At 42.9% G+C, this 26,818-nt stretch overlaps 1 protein-coding gene across 1 annotated transcript; it reads right to left on the reverse strand.

Annotated features, from left to right (window-relative positions):
* Window positions 1-7,152: 7,152 nt before the first annotated feature.
* On the reverse strand, window positions 7,153-24,417 carry ZNF365 (zinc finger protein 365). The gene is made up of 5 exons (XM_072130038.1): window positions 24,279-24,417; window positions 21,388-22,131; window positions 14,299-14,479; window positions 12,267-12,304; window positions 7,153-8,561 (listed from the first exon to the last, which is right to left on the reverse strand). The coding sequence occupies exons 1-5, from the start codon at window positions 24,383-24,385 to the stop codon at window positions 8,309-8,311; spliced, it is 1,323 nt and encodes a 440-aa protein (XP_071986139.1). The 5' UTR covers window positions 24,386-24,417; the 3' UTR covers window positions 7,153-8,308.
* Window positions 24,418-26,818: the final 2,401 nt, after the last annotated feature.

Raw genomic sequence — 26,818 nt, forward strand, 5'->3', positions numbered from 1 at the left:
ACGTCATCATTAAAGGGATTGGTCGGTTTTAAATAAACTGTCTATAGTTTATAGTTTATGCCAATAAACCAGCATTACTTATCTATTTGATCCTGCACTGGTTCTCCCTGCTATCACATAGAAATGGACTGGTGGTACCATATCCTATAGGTACCGTATTTTTCGGACTATAAGGCGCACAAAAAATCCTTTGATTTTCTCAGACATCAAAGGTGCGCCTTATAATCCAGTGCGCCTTATATATGAACTGTACTTAGACAACAGCTGCCTTGAACTGTGCACAGGACTGCCACCTGCTGGTCATTCATCCTTATAATCAGGTGCGCCTTATAGTCCAGTGCACCTTATATAGAAACCGTACTTACAGACAACAGCTGCCTTGTACTGTGCACAGGTCTGCCACCTGCCGGTCACTCATCCTTACAATCAGGTGCGTCTTATAATCCAGTGCGCCTTATATATGAACCTAGACAGTTAAGCAGGCATTTATTGATGGTGCGCCGTATAATCCAATGCGCCTTATAGTCCAAAAAATGTGGTAATTATTACTGCATTTGTTATTTTTTTGGCTATTTACTGTTGCACGATTGCCTAATTTTTGTTAAAAACAGATAACCTCCTTCCACCATTGTATCAAATTGTATTTTTCATCATATAGATGACGCAGTGGTACGTCTCAGGGCATTCAGTGCTTAAAACCATTTTTTTTATACATCATATAATTACAGAGGTCAAAGCTTTGTTGCTGTTTTTTTGTACTAACCCCTGGATAGACAGCAATCACTGCCACGCAACGCGTGCTGCTCGGATCGCACGGCCCGAACGCTAAAAACCGGAACTGAACTCAGCATGTCAGTTCCGTTCCGGTTTGCAGTAATAATAATAATATTTATTTATATAGCGCCATCAAATTCCGTGGCACTTTACAAATCATAGGGGACCTGGTTGTCCGTGGAGAGACCACTTGTTTAAATACTGCATGGGGGCCTATGTTTGCTCAATAAAAAAAAAAGAAAGTACTGGGATACCGCTTTAAGCTATAAAGGGGTTTTATTCCTTTAAAAAGGATAGTAAAACTAGTTACTGGTTAAGGGGCTCCAGTGAAGCTGGAGGCAGCAAAACACATCAATGGGAATGTGTTGCAGTTCACCTGGTGAGGAGCTTCATTGTGCAGTAGGAAAGCCAAAGGGTCCATGGTCCCCTTGTTCCCGTATTACTTGTGGCTCCCAAGGTCAGACCTGGATGATCAGAATATCTCGTCGTATTCTAGTGACACAGTATACTTAACATCCTGCAATAGGGATTCTATGCTACACAGCAGCACATACTATATATCATTAGTTCTGTCCTAAGGATACAGCAAAAACATTCAATATCAATGGAGCAAGTACTGTATTTTCGGACTATAAGGCGCACAAAAAATCCTTTGATTTTCTCTGAAATCAAAGGTGCGCCTTGTAGTCCAGTGCGCCTTATATATGAACCGTACTTACAGACAACAGCTGCCTTGTACTGTGCACAGGTCTGCCACCTGCTGGTCATTCATCCTTACAATCAGGTGCGCCTTATATATGAACCGTACTTACAGACAAACAGCTGCCTTGAACTGTGCACAGGTCTGCCACCTGCTGGTCATTCATCCTTATAATCAGGTGCGTCTTATAATCCGGTATATATGAACCTAGACGTTTTAGCAGGCATTTATTGATGATGCGCCTTATAATCCGGTGCGCCTTATAGTCCGAACATAGAACTGTATCCTGGTGTGCGTCAAGCTAAAGCGCCATGGAGCATGTCACTAGCTGGATGTTTTCCAGGATTTTTCTCTAAGAGCTGTACATGGAGATTAAAGTGGAAAAGCACAGTGATTGTGAAAAGTGCAAGCATGATTGTCTCTAAAGCAATGCAATGAATAGCTCTGTATATATAACACATAATAAAAGCATTACAAATACACATATTGCACACCTTCCCCTGTATTGACTTATTTTACAGTCCATTTATAGAAAAATATTTTATTACAGTATAATTCAAAGATTTCCTTATCAAGATGCTACTGCGACATTCACACAAATATGGTAGGTGCAGTTATTTCCCCTTTGGTCAAATACAAAGACAAAGCATGTAAAAAGCCCCATTTCTGACGTTATTGTCAGTTTTCTGCGCCGGGATGGGGCACGATGGGATGCAATGGTGTAGGGAGAGGGTCAGGCAAGAGTCAAGGGAGTGGGTCGGCATGTGGCGTTCCAGGCCCGCGCCTGTGCGCTCGCTAAAGCTTGTAAATCTTCATATGTTATCATTAGCCAGCTGTGTTTGTGTCAGGGCCTGGCGTAGAGATAAACACTGCGCAGGACCCTACGCCAGAGCCTACGCCGGCGTATGATAAATAACCCCCATGTATCTGATCACATGAAATTATAGCATGCCTCCATGGAGAAATGGGGAGGAGCAGAAGTCCAGGTAGGTACGCTGTTATTTCATGTGATCAGACACATACATGGGGTAGATTTTGCAAATGTTACAGGGTAAAGATGACATCCCCCAGGTCACATGACATGGAGTGCTGAATGGTTAGTCAAATGGCGTGGGAAGGAGTAGATTGGAGGGGCCGGAGGAGCAGGACACGCCCCCTCCGATGCAAGGTAGGATAACACAAAGTTGATTTTATGGGAATGTGCAACAATTTTTAGCTAAAAGAAGGGTGGCATTTAGTTCATAGGGCTCTATGGGAACCTATCCCTAGCTGTATTTGTGAAAAATGTGATAACAGGTTCCCTTTAAACTGATTGTTTTCATGAAAAGCTTCTTCCTCTTTATGTAAATGTAAGTATCCGCTAGCTGCCAATCAAAAAAGATGGGTCCGAAGTGAAGATTGTGATTTAATCCTAGTCAATTCAAGTCCTAATACTTCTCAATTTTAAGATAACTTCCCAGTTTTGAGAAAATGTTTTTTTAAGACTTTCTACATATCATTTTTTTACCCAGATGAATGCAGATTAAAGATTAAAAGAAAAAATGTCACAATAACATGTTCTACTGGGGTAAATGCACATAGGCTGCATTTCTACTGCTTCATAAATTTCCCTTTCACATTAATGGGAGGTTGTTGTTGGGTAGATTTTTTATTGTATAATAAAAAAAAAACAACCTACAAGTTTAATAGCAAAAATCTAACTCTTCAGTGCAAGAATCTTTAAACTCACAGAAGATAGTGATTTGTACAGATACATTTTGGGTTATGCAAAGGCATAAATTCTGATACATAACTATTAAATACATTTGTGTAAAAGGCAGTGTAGTAGATAGTCCAATGTATGTATACTATAGTATATAGTTTATCTTTGGATAAATTGGATCTAGACAAATACATATATTCATGTGATCATGTCTTTCCTAAGCCTCGTCTACAGTGACCTATGGTATATAGCAGGGGTCAGGAACCTTTTTGGCTGAGAGAGCCATGAACGCCGCATATTTTAAAATGTTATTCCGTAAGAGCCGTAGCATATGTACATGCCCCCCAATAGATAGGTAGTCCCAGTGTCATGGGTGCCCCTGCGATCTAGGTCTCGAATCGCACGTCTTGAATCACAGGCACACCACTCTCTGTGGTGGTTCCCCTTTCCGAGCTCATTCAACCCACCACTCTCCGACTCCCGTACCGGCTGGCCAGCGTGCGCGCCGGCATTTGCGGATTTCTAGGGCCAGTGCGCCGCTGCTCACTTTCCGGGTTCCTATAAAGACCGGCGGCTACCAGATAGGTAGCCATAGCACATGTCCCCCAGTATATAGGTAGCCACAGCACATGCCCCTAAGTAGATAGGTAGCCACAGCTGTCTAAGAACCAGATGCAGCAAACAAAAGAGCCATATCTGGCTCCCGAGCCATGTATTCTCCTGTAGTGCATTACTAGCTGTGACATATGATAAAAGTGCTGAATTACATTTTAAAATATATATTTCTGTTAAAGCAGTAAAGTTTTTAATATCTACAGTGAAACCTACTAGGGGACCGGGGGCAAGAAAAGGAAACATGCTCCTGTGTCGCCCTGCTACTTCCAGTTTTGTTCCCTGTGCCCAGCTGGAACATTTAGGGGGGCAATGGGTGTCCTCACATTGGCCCCCTCGAACCATAGGACCAGGGGCATAACTTGAGGGGGTGCAGAGGTTGAGGTCGCACCAGGGCCCAAGTGGTTTAGGGGGCCCTTATGGTGTCACTTTCCCATATGAGAAGACTATTACTATAAACCATACATTATAGTCAGGGGCCTGGCACAGACTTTGCACTGGGGCCCATCAGCTTCTAGTTACGCCACTGCAAAGGACATAATTTTGCTTTACCATTGGGAGTCGCCTTTGTAGTTTTCAGATCCAAGGAGGTTAACCATGCTGGTTCCATGACCTCTGAGAAGTGGGCACAGTGCTGAAAGTACCACATCAATATAGGAACCAGGAAAGTACGCTTTCTTTTTTATCCCACCAAGCACCCTAGGGGTTTCCAGGAATGGTGATTGGTTAAAATATGGGGCACAATTACTTTCCCAGTCCTGTCCCCCCCCATCATGGACTGGCGCGATTCACTAAGATCGTGCGCCTGATATCCTTCATGTGTCGCTTCCCTGCTCAGGTCGGACAGAGTTCACCTTCTTCTTCCCGGTGCATTGTCTTGGCAGAACTTAAGGACAGAAAGAACTTAGCAGGGTTAACTTATCTGAACAGAAAATTGCCTAAGGCTAAATATTTATTCCCATTTCCATTTGGCACTTGGACATGGGAATAAATATTTTGCATTGTGTTGGGACACAATTTAAATGTTAAATCGTCAGTCCGAATCCGTCGGATCGTGCTACAGCCCGCCCTCCAATTTCTGTCGCGTGCGCCACAATACCCTTTTAAAGGTGGCGCAAATCGGAAATCGTCGGAATATCCAACGTTTGTGCGGTCCGCGGACCCTTAGTAAAAGAGCCCCAATATCTTGCTACAATATATTTAAAAGAGAACCAAAAAAGGCAATTAAGTACAACTGAAAAATCAGACACAAGGGCCAAGACTTAACTATGTGCAGTTTGCCTGTAGAGGGCGCAATGTGCAACAGATTCATGAAATGTGTCACATGTTCTTCATGAATGTGGCGCCCCCTGGACTGTTCTGGCAGAGTGCACCAATCTTTTTTAGGTGCACCTTTAACATAGAGGGGATTCGTTTACTAAGGGTCCGCAGACCGCATTTTCGTTGGGTTTCCCGATGATTTCCGCGTTGCGGCGCATTTAACTGGGGTTTTTGGCGCATCGGCGCCAGCTTTCACGCAACACAAATCAGGGGGCGGGTCGTCGGACAGTGCTCGGGATTTAACATCGCAAATTGTGTCGCAAGACATGCATTCACATACACCGGGAAGAAGAAGGTGAACGCCGGCGGACCTCCAGGGAAGCGACAGATGCAGGATCTCGGGCGCACGATGTTGGTGAATTGCGCCGACTTCATCTTCGTCGGACCGTCTGGATCGGGGATTGCGACAGGACAATTGTGGCGCAGACCCTTCTTAAATACCTGCGCAAGCAGTTTGCACTGAAAAGAATGTACAAAGTGAGGCAGAAAACTGACACAGGGACTTTAGTAAATCTGGGCCAAGGTATTTTTGTATCTTAACTTGGAGACATAATTATCTACATAAAAAACCGTAAACATAAAACGGTCTTATAGTTTTACCCAAGACTCTCTATAACGCTGACTAATTTTTTTCCATACATTGAAACTAGACCGTAAAGTGCATTATTTAAAGGGGTAATAATGGAAATAATTACATAAGTAAAGACTATTTTGTGGTCCCCTATTAAACCGTAATGGGAGTTCATTTCTAAGTGAAATAGGTATGTATTTCAAACTTTTTTTTTATTTCTCTATCATTCAACTTAAAGGGGTATTACCATCTGGGAAATCACATTTTATTAAATTAATTTCTTCAGTTGGATGTTATTAAAAAAAATGTTCCTGTGTGAAGATAATTTCTCATAAATGTGGCCATGTTGTCCATTAGAAACGAGATGGCTTCCTTGGATACGACCACCTCACATTTTGGCAGTGGTGGCCAGACATGCGCTATTGAGACACCCCACCACCTGGCTTTACCAATCATTAAGACAGGACGGCTGTGGGACATTCAGTAACTCCCAGACATTTCATATACAAAAACTTTTTGTTGCTTTGTGCAATCTCTGCAGCAGAGGTGGTCGTATCCAAGGACACAGTCTTGTTTCTAAAGGACCATATGACTACATTTATGGGAAATTATCTTCACACAGGAACATTTTTTTTAATAACATCTAATTGAAGAAATGTTTATATATGGCAGATTAATAAAACTGAATGTGAGTGCCCAGATGAGAATACCCCTTTAAAGTAAAAACTAAACCTAGAAATGAATAATAAATGTAAACAGGAGATAACCAGTCTCCACCACTAACCAGTCTGGAGTATTTCTACTGAAACACACAGGTAGGGCTTTATATAAGATATTTATGTAGATATAGAAATAAATTGGCACAAGCTTCATTCATGCTTAATTTAGCCATTTTTCTAAAAAAGTTGAGACCTCCCACAGTCAAGACACATAAAGGGAACCTATCACCAGGGACCTCATTTTCACTAAAGACAGATTGTAAAAGCCCATGACACCTGCAGTGCAAATCTGCCTCTCTGCCTTTTCTAAGCATTTTCATTACAATATAATTGTGTGTTATAACTTACTCTTGCATCCTGACAAAATCCTGGGGTAGTCACAGGGGTTGGGCTTTGGTTTGGATGCATATCATAACAAACAACATGTGACTTGCCTGAGCTGCAGGCAGACTCCATCTTTGTGCTCCTGTACAGCTTGTCCCTCCCCCACTGATGTCATCTCACCAGAATGTGACCTCTGAGGAGGAGCAGGAGGTGGAGCTGTACAGGAGCACAAAGGGGGGGGCCAACCTCTGAGGAGTGAGTAACATAGACAAGGCACATGTTGTTTTTTGAAATGCTTACAAGCCAAAGCCCAACCCCTGTGACTACCCCAGGATTTTGTCAGGATGCAAGGTAAGTTATGACACACAATTATATTGTAATGCAAATGCTTAGAAAAGGCACATTTGCACTGCAGCTGTAATAAGCTTCTGCAACCTGTCTTTAGTGAAGATGAGGTCCCTGGTGACAGGTTCCCTTTAACAGAATTTACCACAAAGACTGTGCAAATAATAACACAGTTAAGGTAGCATCGTTATGTCCTGCTGCGGAAGGGCCAAGGGGGAGGCTCCTGCTGCGGCCAGTTGTCTTACAGAGCAGCAGGAAGGAGGAGGTGAGAACGGATTAGATTCCATTTTATATTTATCAGTTTTTATTAAGAGGCAAATAGGATCAAAATAAAAGAAAAAATTAAGGGGCGTAGTGCATTTTCTATTATTAGTGTTTATTTAAAGGTGAGTTCCACCAATTGAATATTCATCATGCACCCAATGGGCATGTGATTAATGATTTATTATATAATGATTTAATGATTTATTCTTATTCCCCTTATATTATTTTTTTTTTCTTTACATTGCAGTTCAAAATAGGTTTTTGGAGCATTGTCATACATTTTATATTAGTAAATAAATTATTCAAGTCGATAACATGATGCAAGGACAGATTTTTCCCTATACAGGCAGTCCCCGGGTTACGTACAAGATAGGGTCCGGAGGTTTGTTCTTAAGTTGAATTTGTATGTAAGTCGAAACTGTATATTTTATAATTGTAGATCCAGACAAAAAAATGTTGGCCCCAGTGACAATTGGAGTTTAAACATTTTTTGCTGTAATGGGACCAAGGATTATCAATAAAGCTTCATTACAGACACCTTACAGCTGATTATTGCAGCCTGGGACTATAGCAAAGCATTCAGAGACTTCACCAGAGGTCAGAGGGGTCTGTCTATAACTATGGGTTGTCTGTAAGTCGGGTGTCCTTAAGTAGGGGACCGCCTGTACAGGGATGTTATGCATGTAATATCTTTATCCATATCTCAATATATTTATAAATGAATTTCCAAAATATTATCTAAAAATAAACCTTTGAGCTATGAAGTGTTCATGTGCAAATCATCAACGTAAGTCATAAGTATGAGAACATACAGTAGCAATATTCATAGCCAGACCCATTAAATGCTGGCCACAAGGAAACATAGAATTGCTGCAAATTCTCATATACAATTACACAGAGCAAAAAGTGTCCCCTCTAGACATAAAATACTTTTCCCCCAATTTTTTTTTTTTTACAAAATGTAAACAATTTTCGGTTTAGTATTGTTTATACACATTATTACACATGCCTGTCTTTTTCCCTATTTTGGTCTTGTTGTGAACCTTTCGGCCAGAAGCGGTCTGGTCACTCTTCTTCTGTGGTTTCCATATATCTCTCGGAGAGTCACCTGACTCGTGCAATAATTTCATAGGTTGGATGCCGACGCGGTTAATATAAGTGCGGCCTTTCTGCGAAGTCTGAGGCTTCACATCATGAATGTGATTGACAAGATGGAAACCCCCTCGACTCCTGCGGTAAAAACGAAAAATAATAGACATTTACTATTTAGAGATTTATACTTAGAGGATGAAAGTAGTAGTACATCAGAAAGGTCGACTAGGTCTACAATGTGATGGCATGCCAGACGGCGGAGAAGTCGTATGAAGAAAAACAGAAAGTTTGATCCCAGCACTATAGTAAAATCCTATTAAAAAATTCTAGAAAAATATTGCAAGGAGTCCTAGACGCTGGGCCTACACACACTTCAAGCAACAACTCTGTTAGGCCTCATTCAGAAGGCAAACTTGTGGCCGGATGTAGGTCCCTATAGTCGCCTATAGTGACTGGGCTCAGTATGGTGAGTACAAGGTGTGCTCACCGCACCGTCAGAAGTGGATTATAAGATAGGTGATTTGGGTGGTAGCCTGGGGCCCAAGGCTTTTAGGGGGTCTATGGACACCCAAACCATATTTTATACTGAGAAGGGCCTTCCCCATTAAATACTCATACATCTATTCCTGCTCTCAATACACACATACAGAAGAGCCAAAGGTCCTGAAACTGCAGTTTATAAACAGGTCAAAGGGACTCATCCTCCATTCCCCAAGAAGCTGATTCTAGTACCATATATAGGAAGGTGTGAAACTGGGGCGAGCATACGTGCAGTGTGTATGAAGCCTTAGTCATGGCCTCTTAGGAGCCTTAAATGTCTAGGCTTGGCATCTACCACTTCTTGCAATTATTTTAAAGCATTTAAATATGGTGCTGGGATCCAACTTTTTGTTTTCTTTTAGATGATGACAGAGGGGAGACAGGTCCTCTTAGATGATGACAGAGGGGAGACAGGTCCTCTTAGATGATGACAGAGGGGAGACAGGTCCTCTTAGATGATGACAGAGGGGAGACAGGTCCTCTTAGATGATGACAGAGGGGAGACAGGTCCTCTTAGATGATGACAGAGGGGAGACAGGTCCTCTTAGATGATGACAGAGGGGAGACAGGTCCTCTTAGATGGTGACAGAGGGGAGACAGGTCCTCTTAGATGATGACAGAGGGGAGACAGGTCCTCTTAGATGGTGACAGAGGGGAGACAGGTCCTCTTAGATGGTGACAGAGGGGAGACAGGTCCTCTTAGATGATGACAGAGGGGAGACAGGTCCTCTTAGATGATGACAAAGGGGAGACAGGTCCTCTTAGATGATGACAGAGGGGAGACAGGTCCTCTTAGATGATGACAGAGGGGAGACAGGTCCTCTTAGATGGTGACAGAGGGGAGACAGGTCCTCTTAGATGATGACAGAGGGGAGACAGGTCCTCTTAGATGATGACAGAGGGGAGACAGGTCCTCTTAGATGGTGACAGAGGGGAGACAGGTCCTCTTAGATGATGACAGAGGGGAGACAGGTCCTCTTAGATGATGACAGAGGGGAGACAGGTCCTCTTAGATGATGACAGAGGGGAGACAGGTCCTCTTAGATGATGACAGAGGGGAGACAGGTCCTCTTAGATGATGACAGAGGGGAGACAGGTCCTCTTAGATGATGACAGAGGGGAGACAGGTCCTCTTAGATGTTGACAGAGGGGAGACAGGTCCTCTTAGATGGTGACAGAGGGGAGACAGGTCCTCAAAGATGGTGACAGAGGGGAGACAGGTCCTCTTAGATGATGACAGAGGGGAGACAGGTCCTCTTAGATGATGACAGAGGGGAGACAGGTCCTCTTAGATGATGACAGAGGGGAGACAGGTCCTCTTAGATGGTGACAGAGGGGAGACAGGTCCTCTTAGATGATGACAGAGGGGAGACAGGTCCTCTTAGATGATGACAGAGGGGAGACAGGTCCTCTTAGATGATGACAGAGGGGAGACAGGTCCTCTTAGATGGTGACAGAGGGGAGACAGGTCCTCTTAGATGATGACAGAGGGGAGACAGGTCCTCTTAGATGATTACAGAGGGGAGACAGGTCCTCTTAGATGATGACAGAGGGGAGACAGGTCCTCAAAGATGGTGACAGAGGGGAGACAGGTCCTCTTAGATGATGACAGAGGGGATACAGGTCCTCTTAGATGATGACAGAGGGGAGACAGGTCCTCTTAGATGATTACAGAGGGGAGACAGGTCCTCTTAGATGATGACAGAGGGGAGACAGGTCCTCAAAGATGGTGACAGAGGGGAGACAGGTCCTCTTAGATGATGACAGAGGGGATACAGGTCCTCTTAGATGATGACAGAGGGGAGACAGGTCCTCTTAGATGATGACAGAGGGGATACAGGTCCTCTTAGATGATGACAGAGGGGAGACAGGTCCTCTTAGATGATGACAGAGGGGAGACAGGTCCTCTTAGATGATGACAGAGGGGAGACAGGTCCTCTTAGATGGTGACAGAGGGGAGACAGGTCCTCTTAGATGATGACAGAGGGGAGACAGGTCCTCTTAGATGATGACAGAGGGGAGACAGGTCCTCTTAGATGATGACAGAGGGGAGACAGGTCCTCTTAGATGGTGACAGAGGGGAGACAGGTCCTCTTAGATGATGACAGAGGGGAGACAGGTCCTCTTAGATGATGACAGAGGGGAGACAGGTCCTCTTAGATGATGACAGAGGGGAGACAGGTCCTCTAAATGATGATGACAGAGAAGAGACGGGTCCTCTTAGAGAAGAACAGAAAATAGACAGGTCCTCTTAGGGGGTGACAGAAAGAAAACAGGCCTTCTTAGGGGTCCTCTTTAAGACCATTAAATGTCTATCCTATATGTTATTGCATCGAAATTTGCAGAAGGAATGTCCAGCTCTTGATACAACTGACCATACAAACATTACAAAACAAATTTTATCTCATCAGAGCACTGCCAGACTACAAGAAATCCCCAATTGGGCATTTGGGTTTTTTGTCATGAATAAGATTACCAATTGTTGTTTAACAACGGTATTGATCTAGTTGTATTGGTCACAAAGTGCCAAGTCTTACTTATCCTGGGGATACTTTATTTTGATACCCTCTGTCAAAATTACTAAACCCAATAAAGGATTTCCAATCCATATATTATGAAAAATGGATGCATCTTATACAGTGCCCCTTCAATGGCATCAGATATGAAATGGGAAATCTGGGGTATAGGTTCTAGGTACTCAGACTTAACCAAAATAAACTCCAGAGACCAGAGCTAGACCAACTATTGGTTAAAAAAAATGTATACCGAATAGGGTTGCTCTAGATTGTCTAATGCCCACCTATCATCCAGGCTTAAAGGACATCTACCACCAGGATGAAGGATTGTAAACTAAGCACACTGACATACTGGTGTGTGCCCCCTCTTACAGGAGCTTTTCTTTTATCTTGCCCTGGTTTTTAAGAAAAAAAGGCTATAAAAATTATGCAAACAAGCTTTAGAAGCTACAAGCTACATTAACACCTGTGGAGACTGGAGCCCTAAAGCTCATTTGCATAATTTGTAAAGCCTTTATTAAAAAAAAAAAACAGGGCATAAGAAGATAAAAGAAGAGCAGATCCTGCCAGAAGGGGCGCTCGCCAGTATGTCAGTGCGCTTGGTTTACAATCCTTCATCCTGGAGGTAGGTGTCCTTTAAGTAATGCCCTAAAGGTGAAAAAATGATAACCTCATTCCATTAACCATATTTATGTCTAAGGAGAATGATGATCAATGCAAAGACTGACAATGTGACGTGATTAATGAGCAATGAGCTTTCAGGAAAACACAGAATAAATATACGTACTGGAATTTGCTTTTCCGGTTAGCTTGAAAATGTACAACCTGATGGATGAAAAGAAGGCTCATATATACATGAAATTTTAACTAAAATGTAACTAAAAAAACTATCCATGTTCACAACAAAACTTCATTGTACTTGAAAAGTTCATGGTTCAGGGTATGGTATCTCCAGATAGTGTCGTATTGGGATAGATCAGCTGCATTTGTGGGGGAGGTCATTGCCCCAGTAGCAGCACTCTACAGTCATGGCCAAAAGTTCTGAGAATGATACAAATGTTAATTTTTACAAAGTCTACTGTATCAGGTTTTATAATGGCAATTTGCATATACTCCAGAATGTTATAAAGAGCGATCAGCTTAACAGCAATTAATTGCAAAGTCAACATTTGCCTAGAAAATGAACTTTTTCCCCCAAAACACATTTCAACTTCATTGCAGGCCTGCCTTAAAAGCAGCAGGTAACATGGTGTCAGTGATGTCTCCAGTAACACAGATGCGGGGGCTGATGAGGACAGGGCTAGAGATCAATCTGTCATGATTAAAGGAAACCTACCACTGCTCACATGATGAAATCATATAAGCACACCACCCTGTAGGCTATTTAATACTGATGCCAGCAGATACTTTGGTTAGGCACAGCGATTTTTAGTTTAGCTAAAAAAAACGATTAACTCACATATGTAAATTAGCCCTCCGGTGCTACCTCTATGTCATCAGCCCTCCGTCGATGCCTTCCTATTGTTATTTATTCATGCCTCCGTCTTTCACGGCTCTCGGCACCTGAAGGAGGGCAGGTAGAAAGACGGAGGCGTGAATAATTAACAATTGGAAGGCATAGACAGACGGCTGATGACATAGGGGGTAGCACCTGAGGGCTAATTTACATATGTGAGTTAATCTTTTTTTAGCTAAACTAAAGATCGCTGTGCCTAACTAAAGTATGTGCCGGCATCAGTATTAAATAGCCTACAGGGTGGTGTGCTTGTATGATTTCATCATGTGAGCAGTGGTAGGTTTCCTTTAAGTAAGAATTGCACCACTGGACACTTTAAAAGGAGGCTGGTGCTTGGCATCATTGTTTCTCTTCTGTTAACCATGGTTATCTCTAAAGAAACACATGCAGTCATCATTGGGAAGAGTATTCGCAGCTAGAAAGATTGCACCTCAGTCACCAATCTATCGCATCATCAAGGAATTCAAGGAGAGAGGTTCCATTGTTGCCAAAAAGGCTCCAGGGCGCCCAAGAATGACCAGCAAGCACCAGGACCATCTCTTAAAAGTGTTTCAGCTTGGGGATGGGGCTCCCAGCAGTGCAGAGCTTGCTCAGGAATGGCAGCAGGCAGGTGTGAGGCATCTGCACGCACTGTGACACTGCAGAGATTCTTGGAACAAGGCCTGGTGTCCAGGAGGGAAGCAAAGAAGCCACTTTTCTCCAGAAAAAACATCAGGGACAGACGGATATTCTGCAGGAGGTATAGGGAGTGGACTGCTGAGGACTGGGGGAAAGTCATTTTCTTTGATGAATCCCCTTTCTGATTGTTTGGAACATCTGGAAAACAGCTTGTTCGGAGAAGACAAGGTGAGCGATACCACCAGTCTTGTCTCATGCCACCTGTAAAGCCTCCTGCAGCCATTCATGTGTGGGGCGGCTTCTCAGCCAAGGGAATCGGCTCTCTCACAGTCTTGCCTAAAAACACATCCATGAATAAAGAATGGGACCAGAATGTCCTCCAAGAGCAACTTCTCCCAACCCTCCAGGAGCAGTTTGGTGATGAACAATGCCTTTCCCAGCATGATGGAGCACCTGCCATAAAGCAAAGGTGATACCTAAATGGCTCAGGGAACAAAACATAGAGATTTTGGGTCCATGGCCTGGAAACTCCCCAGATCTTAATCCCATTGAGAACTTGTGGTCAAACACACATAAAAACCAGAGGGCAACAGATCATGTGTAAATATAATATTTGGGTCATTCTCAAAACGTTTGGCCATGACTGTATATATAGAAACTCCTTAGAAATATAAGAGGTACTTGCCATGGCATCCTCAGGACTGGGTTGATTGTTTTTGATCTGCCGGTTTTGATAAAATTCCAATTGTTTTTCAGCAACTTCCACTCGCTGAAGCAGGTTCTCGATGAAATGCTGAAGCCTCCTTTTCCCTCGGAATTCCTTTTCAGCAGCGGCTTCCAGAAAGTGATTGATAGAAACCACTTCCCTGTAGGAAATATATACAACACTTGTATCTAGCTTTCCCATTAGGGCATCACATCCACACAAACTGATTGACAGCTTTTCTTGAGACTGTACGCAGGAAGGGACGGGGTTAACAGGACTCAATGGCTTTTTCAAAGAGTCCTGGCAGAACTTATAGGGGAACATGTCCCTGTTAGGCTGGGTTCACACTACATGTTGGGGAACATGTACTTACGCGTCCTGACGCAATCCCCGCTGTGCGTTGTCCGACGAGGATTCGGGTCACTAAGATCGTGCGTCCAATTTCCTGCATGTGTCGCTTCCCCGCTGAGGTCCGCCGGAGTACACCTTCTTCTTCCTGGTGTATGTGAGTGCTTGATCTTGCGACACAATATCGTTTTTAAATTCTGCGGTTTGTCTGAATCAGTCGGGTTGTCCGACGGCACGTCCCCACGATTTGTGTAGCATACAAGCCGGCGCCGATGTGCCACAATCCGCCAAAAACCCAGGGCAATTTGGCGCAAAAAGGAAATATTCGGGAAACCCGACAGAATCGCGGCCTGCGGACCCTTAGTAAATGTTCCCCATTGTGCCATACATTGTTGAACTTATAAAAGTGGGATATGTGGCCCGGGGACCCCTTCTCTCCCCTGAATGTGGGGGAGGAGTTTATATCGGCAGCAGCCAGTAATTGGCTGCTACCAATGTATATGCTGAGTGTATACCAAAGCATAGTGTGAACCCATCCTAAAAATGAATTGCAGCTGTGCTAGCAGTACTTGACAGCCATTCATGTATAATTTTGTATGTAGAAATATCTGTCTATAATAGACCGCATCAATGACTAGATGTCTGCTTCACAGCATAGAAAAGGAACAAAGATATTAATTAAAATAGTGAATCTTTTCCCTCAAAGCGATCTAACTATCTTCTCATCACCTTTTCTAAGACTGTATTTCCAGTCCCCTTTCTAACAATGGATTCAATTTTCGTTATGCCAAGATAGTGTCCTATAAGTGTCCTGTGTAAAGGCTCTGCAACACCCACAATATCAGCGCAGACACTTCTTAATTACCTGTGCAAGCCGTTTCAGCCTAGAAGAACGTGTACAGTCCGACAAAAGTAAATTAGTAAATGTGCCCCATTTTGTCGGACCGTGTACGTTTTTCTAGGCTAAAACGGCTTGCACAGGTATATAAGAAGTGTCTGCACCACTACTGTGTTGCACGTGACCCTTCTGTGGCACGACTGCGCAAGCCTCCATGCAACCCAAATCAGGGGGCGTGCCGTCGGTCGACTGATTCGGACCGAGCGCCGTATTTAACTTGCAAATTGTGTCGCAAGCCCTATGTTAAAGGTGCACCACAAAAAAGATGGTGAACTCTGTCGGGCCAGTGCGGGGAAGCAACACATTCATGATTTCTGGCGCATGTTCTTATGGAATCACCGCCCACAGCTTTATACACGGAAATAGAACTTTTAGTGCAGTTTCTGACTTTCTGAGTAAATGTGCCCCATTGGCCCAAATATATGAAAACTGGTGCAATCTGCAATAGTGCAGTTTGCCTCACTAAAGGGCAGTTTGCGCCAGATAATCCAATAGTGGCACACACTGGACGATTATACGGAGCAAATGGCGCTGCTTTGGGAAAGTGTGGAGAAAGAAGCACCTTTTATTTATTAGAGCACCTTCTATGTACTCCGTGTGACACAATTCTGTCGGAGTCTAAACATAAATGTGTTGCAAACTACGAATAAGCACTACCATACCCCTTTAGGTGCAAAGTTTTCTATAATGTCAGACAAAATGCAACCACGACAAAAAAAAAGTGTCTCAAACACTTAAGACGAAGCACAAAAGACCCTTTTTTAGTGCAAATTTAGACAAAAAAAAACTGGCACAGACACAATTATATATCTGGGCCATTGTGAACACTATATGAAATGTAACCCAGGCTCAGAACAAATCAAAGCAGGCAAAGCATTTGCAAACTTACTCAACTTCTTACGTAGATTACATCTCATTTACAATTGGCTTCAGATTACAATATTTGAAATGTACAATAGCCCTTCCTGGGTCACTGAAACTTAATACCACATTCACACGAAACAAATAGGGGATGGGCAGATTTGGCTGGAAAGTTGTGAATTGGCATATACAATTAGGATCAACTCTAGAGAATTAGTGTGTACTGTTTTACTTATCTAGAAGCAATGATTGGCGCTTTTTCACTGTACATTGAGGTACTACATGTGCCATGATGAGCTGGTTATTTGAATCTTCAATCACCAAACAAATACTATCACAAAATGCCACCATGCTGCCAACATACCAACCCTGATGAGCACCAAATTCCACAGTGCAACACTAAATACCTACGGAACAGCAACAAACACCATAGCGCACCACATACCTGCAGTGCATAGCATATTGTAGCTCAAAGTGTCTTCCCAGGAGCACCACATCCTGCATGGTAGCACATGAAGCTCCAAACAATACTGAAGTTCAGCTTAAAGCGAACCTGTCACCAGGGACCTCATTTTCACTAAAGACAGGTTACAAAAGCCCATTACAACTGCAGTGCAAAAATGTCTTTCGGCTTTCTCTAGGCATTTGCATTACAATATAATTGTGTGTTATAACTTACCTGGCTTCATGACAGAATCCTCTGTGTAGTCATAGGGGTTGGTCTTTGGTTTGGATACATTTCAAAAAACAACATGTGACTTGTCTGTGTGCAGACTGCTCAGCTCCCAGCCCCCACCTTTGTGCTAATGTACAGCTCCTCCTTCTCCCACTGATGTCAGCTCACCAGGCTGTCAGCTTTGTAAAGGAGCAGGAGGGAGGAGCCATAAAGGAGCACAAAGGTGGGGACTGAGAGCTGAGCAGTCTGCAGCACAGATAAGTCACATGTTGTTTTTTTTAAATGCTTCCAAATCAAAGCCCAATCTGGGACTACACATGGGATTCTACTGAAGAAGAACATAGCACACATCCTTTTATCTTTGTTTTTCATTTAATTCAAGTGCTTTGCATATATTTACATTTCCACCAAGAGTGATATAATTTTTTTAACAAAGAGAAAACAGATCATATGGATAATTGTGCAACATTTCGGTCATTCTGACCTTTGCCAAGCTAGATCTCCAACTAAAAAGTCATGAGCGTTTGTTTCTTCTCCACCCAAACAAATGCTCATGACTTTTTCATTGCAGATCTAGCTTGGCAAAGGTCGGAATGACCGAAAAGTTGCACAATTATCCATGTGATCTGTTTTCTCTTTGTTAAAAAAAATTGTATCACTCTTGGTGGAGATGTAAATATATGGAAAGCTAAAGATAAAAGGATGTGTGCTATGTTCTTCTTCAGTTGAAATTTGTGTTGAGAACCCGACAAAAGCACCACCCAGGATAGGTGTGCGGTACCCCTGCCTAGCGTACACAGAGGTTCTGTCAGGGTGCAAGGTAAGTTATAATACACAATTATATTGTAATGCAAATGCATAGGGAAAGCAAAAGACATATATGTGCACTGCAGGTGTCATGGGCTTCTGTAACCTGTCTTTAGTGAAAATGAGGTCCCTGGTGACAGGTTCCCTTTAAGACATTTAGGAGGAAGCAACATGGTGGCTTTGTTAGTTGTTTTTTGTGCACTGTGTATACAGTGGAAATAAAGTCAAGAGGCAGATAGGAGGAATTTGGATATATAGGAGACATTTATTTATAAAAGTCACCTTTTATTTATTATAATCACCTTGTGACTCGGTATTATCTTCAGCAGATGATCTAGGATTAAAAGCTTAGGAGGAGAAAGGATGAGTAGCAAAAGATTGAATTAACTTAGACACCAGTACACTGAACAAGTAAGGCCCCTTCCACACTAGCGTTACATTTCACGTCAGGGTGCAATGCGTGAAAAACTGACATTTTTGGCTGCGTTTTTGTTCCATTTTTCACGCGCGTGTTGTTCGCGTTTTTTGCGTTTTCGGTGTGCTTTTCACACGCGTTTTTTTTAAGTCAATGGGACTTTTTCAAAGGGACCATGGTTCGGGAATAAAATGTTTTATTTAATTGAAAAAGAATGTCTTCTGATAAGTGATCAGATGTATGCAAACATCTGCAATCTATTCTTCACTGTTCCGCGCGTATATTATCTCCCGACAAGTTATCAGATGTGAAGAACAATGAAGAATAGAATAAAAACAGTGAACACAGTGAACACAGGATCATTTAAGTGAAAAACATCTGCAATGTGTTCTTTACACACATATATATTGTTCTTCACATGCTATTTTGTTCGCACCGTTCCGCGCGTATCTCCCAACAAGTAAGCAGATGTGCCGAACATCTGTAATCTATTCTGCACTGTGTTCTTTACTGTGTTTTTCACTTAAATGATCCTGTGTTCACTGTGTTCACTGTTTTTATTCTAGTCTTCACTGTTCTTCACTGTGTTTTTTTAATTAAATGCTCGATCTCGAGCAGGGGAATTATTCATGTCACCTAGCAACCCATCCATTTAAAACGCATTGCACTCGCATTGCACTTGCAATGCTTGCGAGTGCAATGCATTTTTGATGCATCTCCATAGACTTGAATGGGGCGGGAAAAACGTGCGTGAAACGCAAAAGTAGAGCATGCTGCGATTTTGATGCGCGTCAAAACAAACGCAAGCACGCGCGTGAAAAACAACGCAAATGAGGAAAGACCCATTGGAAACAATGGGACAGAGTGCAATGCAAGTTCTGCGCGTCAAAAGCACACCCAGAACTCGCGCGTGAAAAACGCTAGTGTGGAAGGGGCCTAAGGGCCCTTAAATAAGGACCGATAATTGGCCAATGTGTGATCCTTCACATTGGTTTCTGACTACTGTGCAAATATCTAGTAACGGTCATCTGACAAATAGGTAACAGGTCATCTGATCACAAATTTTAGGTTTGGTCAGTTTAAAAAGCAAAATGTGCATTTTTATATATTAAAAAAATGTGTATTTTCAAAAGTTTTTAATGCATTTTCAAAATGCAACAGCCATGGGAGCATTTTGGCAACACCTTGGCACCATTTTACCTACTCAACCCCACGATTCACTTTTTGGGGGACAGCGCACTCTCACTTGTCTCCCTGTTGTGATGGTAATCTTGGATGCCCTCCATAATGTTAACAGGGTATCCCGGGAATATGAATGTCTGAGCTATAAATAAATGAATACAACAAAACTCAATGTCATTAGTCATTATGGAGCTTAAATAGTTTGATTTTATGATTCAAAAAACTTTATGGCCTCTCTAAAGTAGGTGGAGTTATTTCTAACATGGCCAGCATCTACAACTCCCATGATCCTTCAGTTCTCAGTAACAGCTCCTCCCTCTCATGCTCTGCTCCCAGTGATGATGTAACAGACTGTCCTGCTCTGTTACCATAGTAATGATGTGTAACTGCCATCCCTGCACACAACGTCTCACCACAACACTGGCCATACTGGATACGCTGCAACCAACCAACTACAGCCAAACATAGTGATGATCACATGACCTGCCCAGGCAGGTACAGGACATGTGATGTGGACATGTGACCAGCCGCCATCTTGTGTCCTGTGCCTCCCCTACAGGGACAACTAATTACATATAAGCTTATATTTCAATGACCCATTTGAATATGAATTATGCTTATTCCTGGAATAACCCTTTAAGTAAATAAAGAATCCAAAATTGAGTTAACAGGCTCATTTGTAGAACTCAAACTTGGCTTGGTTATGGGTCAATTTGGGTGTGGTAGATGTCACTCACTGGGGCATATTTACTTACCTGTCTGATGATAATGCACATCTGCCGCGATTCACTAAGATTGTGCGCCCGATATCCTGCATGTGTCGCTTCCCCGCTCAGGTCCGACAGAGTTCACCTTCTTCTTCCTGGTGCATGTAAGTGCATTGTCTTGCAACACAATTTGAAAGTTAAATTCTGCGCTCAGTCCGAATCATTCAGATCGTCCGACGGCCCGATCCCCCGATTTGTGTCACATGAAAGCCAGCACAGCTGCACCAAAATCCGATTGTGTGCGACACAATGCCAGTGCAGACACCTGTTAAATACCTGTCACAGCCGTGCAAATCCCGAAAACGACAGAAAGTCTGAAGAAAGTGCGCACGCGGACCCTTAGTAAATAAGCCCCACTGACTCCTGAGTCTACCTCTAGCCTCTCCTAGCAATTCTGTTCCTGGGCATCATGGTCTGGTGTACAATACTACCAGCAACAATTTGTGGACTATTCAGTAAATGCCTTCTAATCCTCAGGGAGCACTCGTGTGTTAGATCTCTTCACTGGACACGGCCACTCCCCCCTGAGTTACTGCTGTAGTATTCAAACAGAAGCCTGCTACAGCAGTGAATCAGAACAGAGGGGTGGGGCTGTGTACAGTGAAGAGATCTCATACAACAGTGCATCTGAGTCCTCTATGCTACAGCTACAATCCTGAAATGTGATGCACTGTTGCTGCTGATAACAATTACAAATTTTTTTTTTCAGGTGAAAACTCATGGCATATTGGGGCACATTTACTAAGGGTCCGAACGCCGCATATTCGTTGGGTTTTGCGATTTTTTTCTGTTTTGCCCTGAATTGCCCCAGGTTTTCGGCGCACACGATAGTATTGTGGAACATCGGCGCCGGCTTGCATGCGACGTAAATCGGGGGGGTGGACGTCGGACAACCTGACTGATTCGGACAAACCGCGGAATTTAAAAAGCAAATTGTGTCGCAAGATCAGGAAATTGGATGCACGATCTTAGTGAATCGCGGCAGACCCGAATCCTCGTTGGACAATGCACAGTGGGGATCGCGACTGGACGGGTAAGTAAATGTGCCCCAGTGCCTTTAACTTGTAAACAGCAACATCTCCACAGGGTGATACCCATGGGCACAATAACTTACTCCTCTTTCCTCTGAAGCTCCTGCTCAGACTCTGTTAGTCTCTGACGAAGAATCGCTATCAATTCCACGGCCACATCCACTTGCCGGCTGAGCGCTCTTTCCCTACGCTGCACTTCTTGCTTCTTCTGGGAAAGTTGTAGAAAGGCTGCACGAACCTCCAGCAGTTCAGAAGTTTTTTGGCACAGTTCCTTATTGAGATTATCAATTTTCTTTTCTATGTTCTTATCCACATTTTCAGTAAGTTGATTGAGTACCGACTTCTCTTGAGGATCGAGCTGGAACTTAGAAGAGGCCAAGGGATATCCAATGATATAGTGATTTTTCGTGGAGTTGTCTGGAATTACGGAGTTTTTAACCAGATGGGCGGGCTTGTCTGATAGGATCTGTATGGGACCGCTGGCTCTCCTGCCCTCATTTTTTAAGTCACAATAAGTTGATGAAGAACTTTTTTGATTGATTGCATCGTTAATAGATTCCATCTGCTTTTCGTTAAGAAGTTCTGTCGCGTTTTCCAAATCTGCTTCTTTCAGTGAACAAAATACCCCCGATTTTCCCCAAAAATACCTTTCATCATAGGTGTGCATATAATCAAGATGTGCCCTCAAAGAGGATAAACTTCTGAAACGTGCATTTTCACCACATTGCGGGCAGCGGAAAGGCTTATAGAAGTTACCATTCTTTACTGATTCCTGCCATGGGGACCTGACGGCTTCAGAGGTTTTCTGTTGCATTACACCAGTCAAACTGTAATGTATAAAATTAGACATGTCAAAATATAGAATACAGGAACTACTGTTTAAAAAAGTGCAGTTACACTGTTTCTAATAAATGTGGGCCATTGTGTTCAGCCAAACTCCCCATACGCATGCACACTGGGGTACAAGCAAATCCCCCCTCCCCCCAAAAAAAATGGCCAGTTGGATGTTATTTGCTATCAAAACATTTGCTGTGATTTTAGCCTTTACTTCTACCTGGTATAGGTTATTAAAGAACATCTACCACCAGGATCAAGGTTTGTAAACCAGCACACTGACATACTGGTGTGTGTCTCTCTTCTGCCAGGATCCGCTCTTCTTTTAGCTTCTTAAGCCCTTGTTTTTACATAAAAAGGCTTGTAAAATTATGCATATGAGTCCGAGGGGCTCTGGCCTCCATATGTGTTAATGGAGCCTGGAGCCCCTCAGGCTCATTTGCATAATGTTATGTAAAAACAAGAACTGAACAAGCTAATAGAAGAGCGAATCCTACCAGAGGGGGGCACACACCAGTATGTCAGTGTGCTTGGTTTACAATCCTTCATACTGGTGGTAGGTGTCCTTTAAACATATCAAGGGATATTTCAAATATTTCCTAAATCGTGAAGAGAGCAAGCAGATTATACATGCGTACATAAATACATGTTTTAAAAAGGATCTCCCATTTATGAGTTGTGGGGCCCATTTCTCTACAAGAATAATGAAAGTATCCTCATAGCTTATGGTCACATGGGGAACTGAAGCCTTGAAGATTAGAACCTGGCTACAACAGTGAAACGGAAGGTCTTTAGTGCTGATCCAGCCACAATTTTGGAAACTTTCTGAATACCCTATAAATCATCATTTAGTGTGTTGCACGTACTATATAAAGGCACACCAAGTGGTGCACTCTGTCGGAGCAGTACAGGGGGCGCCAGATTCATGAAGAACAGGCGCCACAAATGCTGAATCTAGCGCCCCCTGCACACCACACAGGCAAACTGCACATAGTACCGACTGCACTGTTCTTAGTAAATGTGGACCATGGGTTTTATGCTCTTTCTATAACACACATATTTCCCATGCTTCTGCTGCTATTGAATATTTATAAGGAATATTGATCACCAGTAATTCTGTCCCCCACCAGCTTGGTCCTACCTGAATGGAATAGTTACCCAAATACAACATGGGGTCACTTTAAGGAGAACCTGTCAGGGTTTCAAAGTGAAGGCAAAGTATTCTACACCGGCTTCACTTACCGTAACACACAGGTGGCGAGGGAACGAGCGACGACGAGGTAAGTATAAAGTTTATTTTCTAAGTGATTACTCAAAACACTTTAAGATGATTTGGGACACTAAACCACCGATCCATAAGAACCTGTAGGTAGTTTAGTGTCCCAAATCGCCATGTCAGTTTCCCTTTCCTATCTGCAGGCAACATGTTATAGAGCAGGAGCAGCTGAGTTCCTAATTCACCCCTGACTGACGTTCTTTGATAATTGCAGGCAGAGAGCTTGAGAAAAGTTTGCAAAAATAATCTTTAATTTTCTTAAATCAATGTAATTATTTTTCACTAAATAATGTATTACTGGTAGTATCAGAATAATAAATACACTTATTCTTCTATATAATCCAGGTCCTTAGTGAGTTTCATACTAAATTAGGTTGGAAAAAGACATCAAGTCCAACCTTTAAGTCATTTTGGTTTACAAATACTGATAGAAAATATTGTCCATTTATTAAAAACATCCCCAATATACTGTATTCTGCAGAGATGCACAAACAAGCATACACATTGAAGAACATTCCCTCTTGGAGATTTGTAACCATGCAACCATCACTGTCTCAGTAGATAATGTATTCTTCATAGACTGTAACCCGCACTGGATTAACCCACGTGATGACATAAAGCACAGAATGCAGAATGCAGAAAATATATAACGATATACTGCAATGTGTTATTTGTAGCTGTTCTAGAATCTGTCATGGCTGTCCTCTGCCTTATACTGTGTATGTGGAGGAAGACTGTCTCATTCTAGCTGATACATTGTATCTGTGCTGGATGCTGGCAGCCATGCAGGGGTTAATGGAGGGCGCTATTCATCCTCATCACCCTGCCTGCATCTGTAATCACAGCAGGCCGCCGCGCACTTACCTGACTTGTTGCTGATGCTGTAGAATAAGCCTTTTTTTTTCAGCAGAGACGTAAGTCAGAGCATGGCTGACACTGGTACATGGCTGGGCTGTAGGAATGCTGGGCATCTAGCATCATACTATTCAGTTTCCAAAGTTGCCATGTAAGCTGTGCCCTAATTGGTCACTGAGCAATTCTATCTGATTGGGCAATGCTGTTCTCAAGCCTGCTCGCTGGCTCCTTATGAAAGATTATGTCACCTTGTAACAAAGCTGTAGGAGATACATTCTGCTGTCTTTATTTTACCATTTGACATTATTTGAGGCTCATTCGGCACATCACATGGCAGATTGATCTTTAGATCTTTCTAGAAATTTCCAGTCCGGGTGCTATCACCTAAAAAACGTATTTCTGTTTCCATTTTAAAGCATTTTTTTTATTTCTAGTTATATCATTCAATAGAATTCTGTAAAGAGAATGTAAAGAGAAGATTTTGGGGCACATTTACTAAGGGTCCGTGCAGCGCATTTTTGTTGGGTTTCCCGGCTATTTCCGATTTGCACTGTATTTAAGTGGGGTTTTAGCCACACGCAATCAAATTTTGCCGCAATTGCGCCGACTTCCATGCGACACAAATTGGGGACGTGGCCGACGGACAACCCGACTGATTCGGAGTAAGCGTGAGAATTACAATTCAAATTGTGTCGCAAGACAATGCACTCACATACTCACAAGAAGAAGGTGAACTCCGGCGGATCTGAGCGGGGAAGCGACACATGCAGGAAAATGGACGCACGCTCTGGTAGAATCGCGCCGGACTTCATCCTCGTCGTAGAACACATCTTTGGGATTGCGACAGGACCGGGTAAGTAAATCTGCCCCATTAACTTTCACGCTTACACAATCTAATTCCATTCTGCCTAAAGAACAGACAAATGTAGCAACTTTTAATGGCAGATAGATCTTTGGATCTTTCTAGACATTTCCAGTCTGGGTGCTATCCGCTAAAAACGTATTTCTGTTTCCATTTTAAGGCATTTTTTTATTTCTAGTTAACTCATTCAATAGGATTCTAACCCTTATGTAAAAAGAAGATAGTGGGGCAGATTTACTTACCCGGCCCATTCGCAATCCAGCGGCGCGTTCTCTGCGCTGGATTCAGGTCCGGCCGGGATTTATAATGGCAGTTCCTCCGCCGTCCACCAGGTGGCGCTGCTGCACTGAAGTCCGCTGGAATGCCTCGAAATACACCGGCCTATCCTGGATGAAGGTGAGTGAAATTTTCGCGACACAATTTTTTTTTTAAATGCTTCGGTTTTTCCGAATCCGTCGGGTTTTCGTTCGGCCACGCCCCCCGATTTCCGTCGCGTGCATGCCGGCGCCGATGCCCCACAATCCCTGGGCAATTCAGGTACAATCAGCGCAAATCGGAAATATTCGGGTAACACATCGGGAAAACGCGAATCGGGCCCTTAGTAAATGACCCCCATTAACTTTCACGTTTACACAATCTAATTCCATTCTGCCTAAAGAACAGACAAATGTAGCAATTTTATTTATTTATTTATTTATTTTTTTGCCATTTGCTATATTTAATAGTAACATCCAAAAATTGGGGGAAATTCACCATTACAATTTATCTTTGACTTGGTTGTCTATGTTTTTTTTTTTATCATTTTATTATGAGAATAATACCATTTACATTAGCAACAGAGCTTACAAGGGTTATAAAACATTTTAACAAAGTTTTGTCACAGACATAAATACTCCAGACCCACAAATAACCGGGGTAGTCATCCTCAATAGCCCCCACCTTCCCCCCTCCCCCCCTCCCCCCTACCTCTGCCGTAAGGAAACGCTAAAGAGGATCATACTTCCATTTAATGTCCCTAAGACCAGCCTTTTGCTATAACCAATACTTTTGCCGATTTACTATCCTTCCTTAATTCTCAATCCCTATACACCAGATCTTTTTCCATTTATCCAGGTATCCTCCCTTGACTGCCATCAATCTTTCATATTTTTTGCACTTCTCCACTTCTCCTAAAAATTCTTCCGGGGCCGGGGCCGTCGGACTCCCCCACTTTCGTGCGATAACCAATCTTGCCAACAAGAGAACCTTGTTGACTACCGCCTTTTTTCCCCTGTCCCTAATACTGAGCTGCTGAATACTAAGCAGAGCAACCCGGATAGTACGAGGCAACTTTACTTTAAATGTTTCTTCCATGTACTGGAAAACCCTGGACCAATACGCAGAAACTTTATGGCATACGAAGGATACATGTACAAAGTCCGCATGCTCCAGGTTACAGCGCAGACAGCTAGAATTATCTTTCAGTTTCATTCTAAATAGACTGTGGGGGGAATAATACAATTGGTGCACAAAATTAAATTGTACCATTCTGTGGTTCCAGGAGAGGGAGGACAGCCCTATGCCCTTATAGCATCTATCCCAATCCGCCTCAGAGAGAGCGCCCAAATATTCCTGCCACCTTCTTTTGGAGGGATGAGTGATTCCTTTTGCGAGTCCTTGGATCAGATACCTATAAATATGTGCAACC

The sequence above is a fragment of the Engystomops pustulosus genome, chromosome 11 (genome assembly GCF_040894005.1).
Source record: "Engystomops pustulosus chromosome 11, aEngPut4.maternal, whole genome shotgun sequence".
Classification (NCBI taxonomy): domain Eukaryota; kingdom Metazoa; phylum Chordata; class Amphibia; order Anura; family Leptodactylidae; genus Engystomops; species Engystomops pustulosus.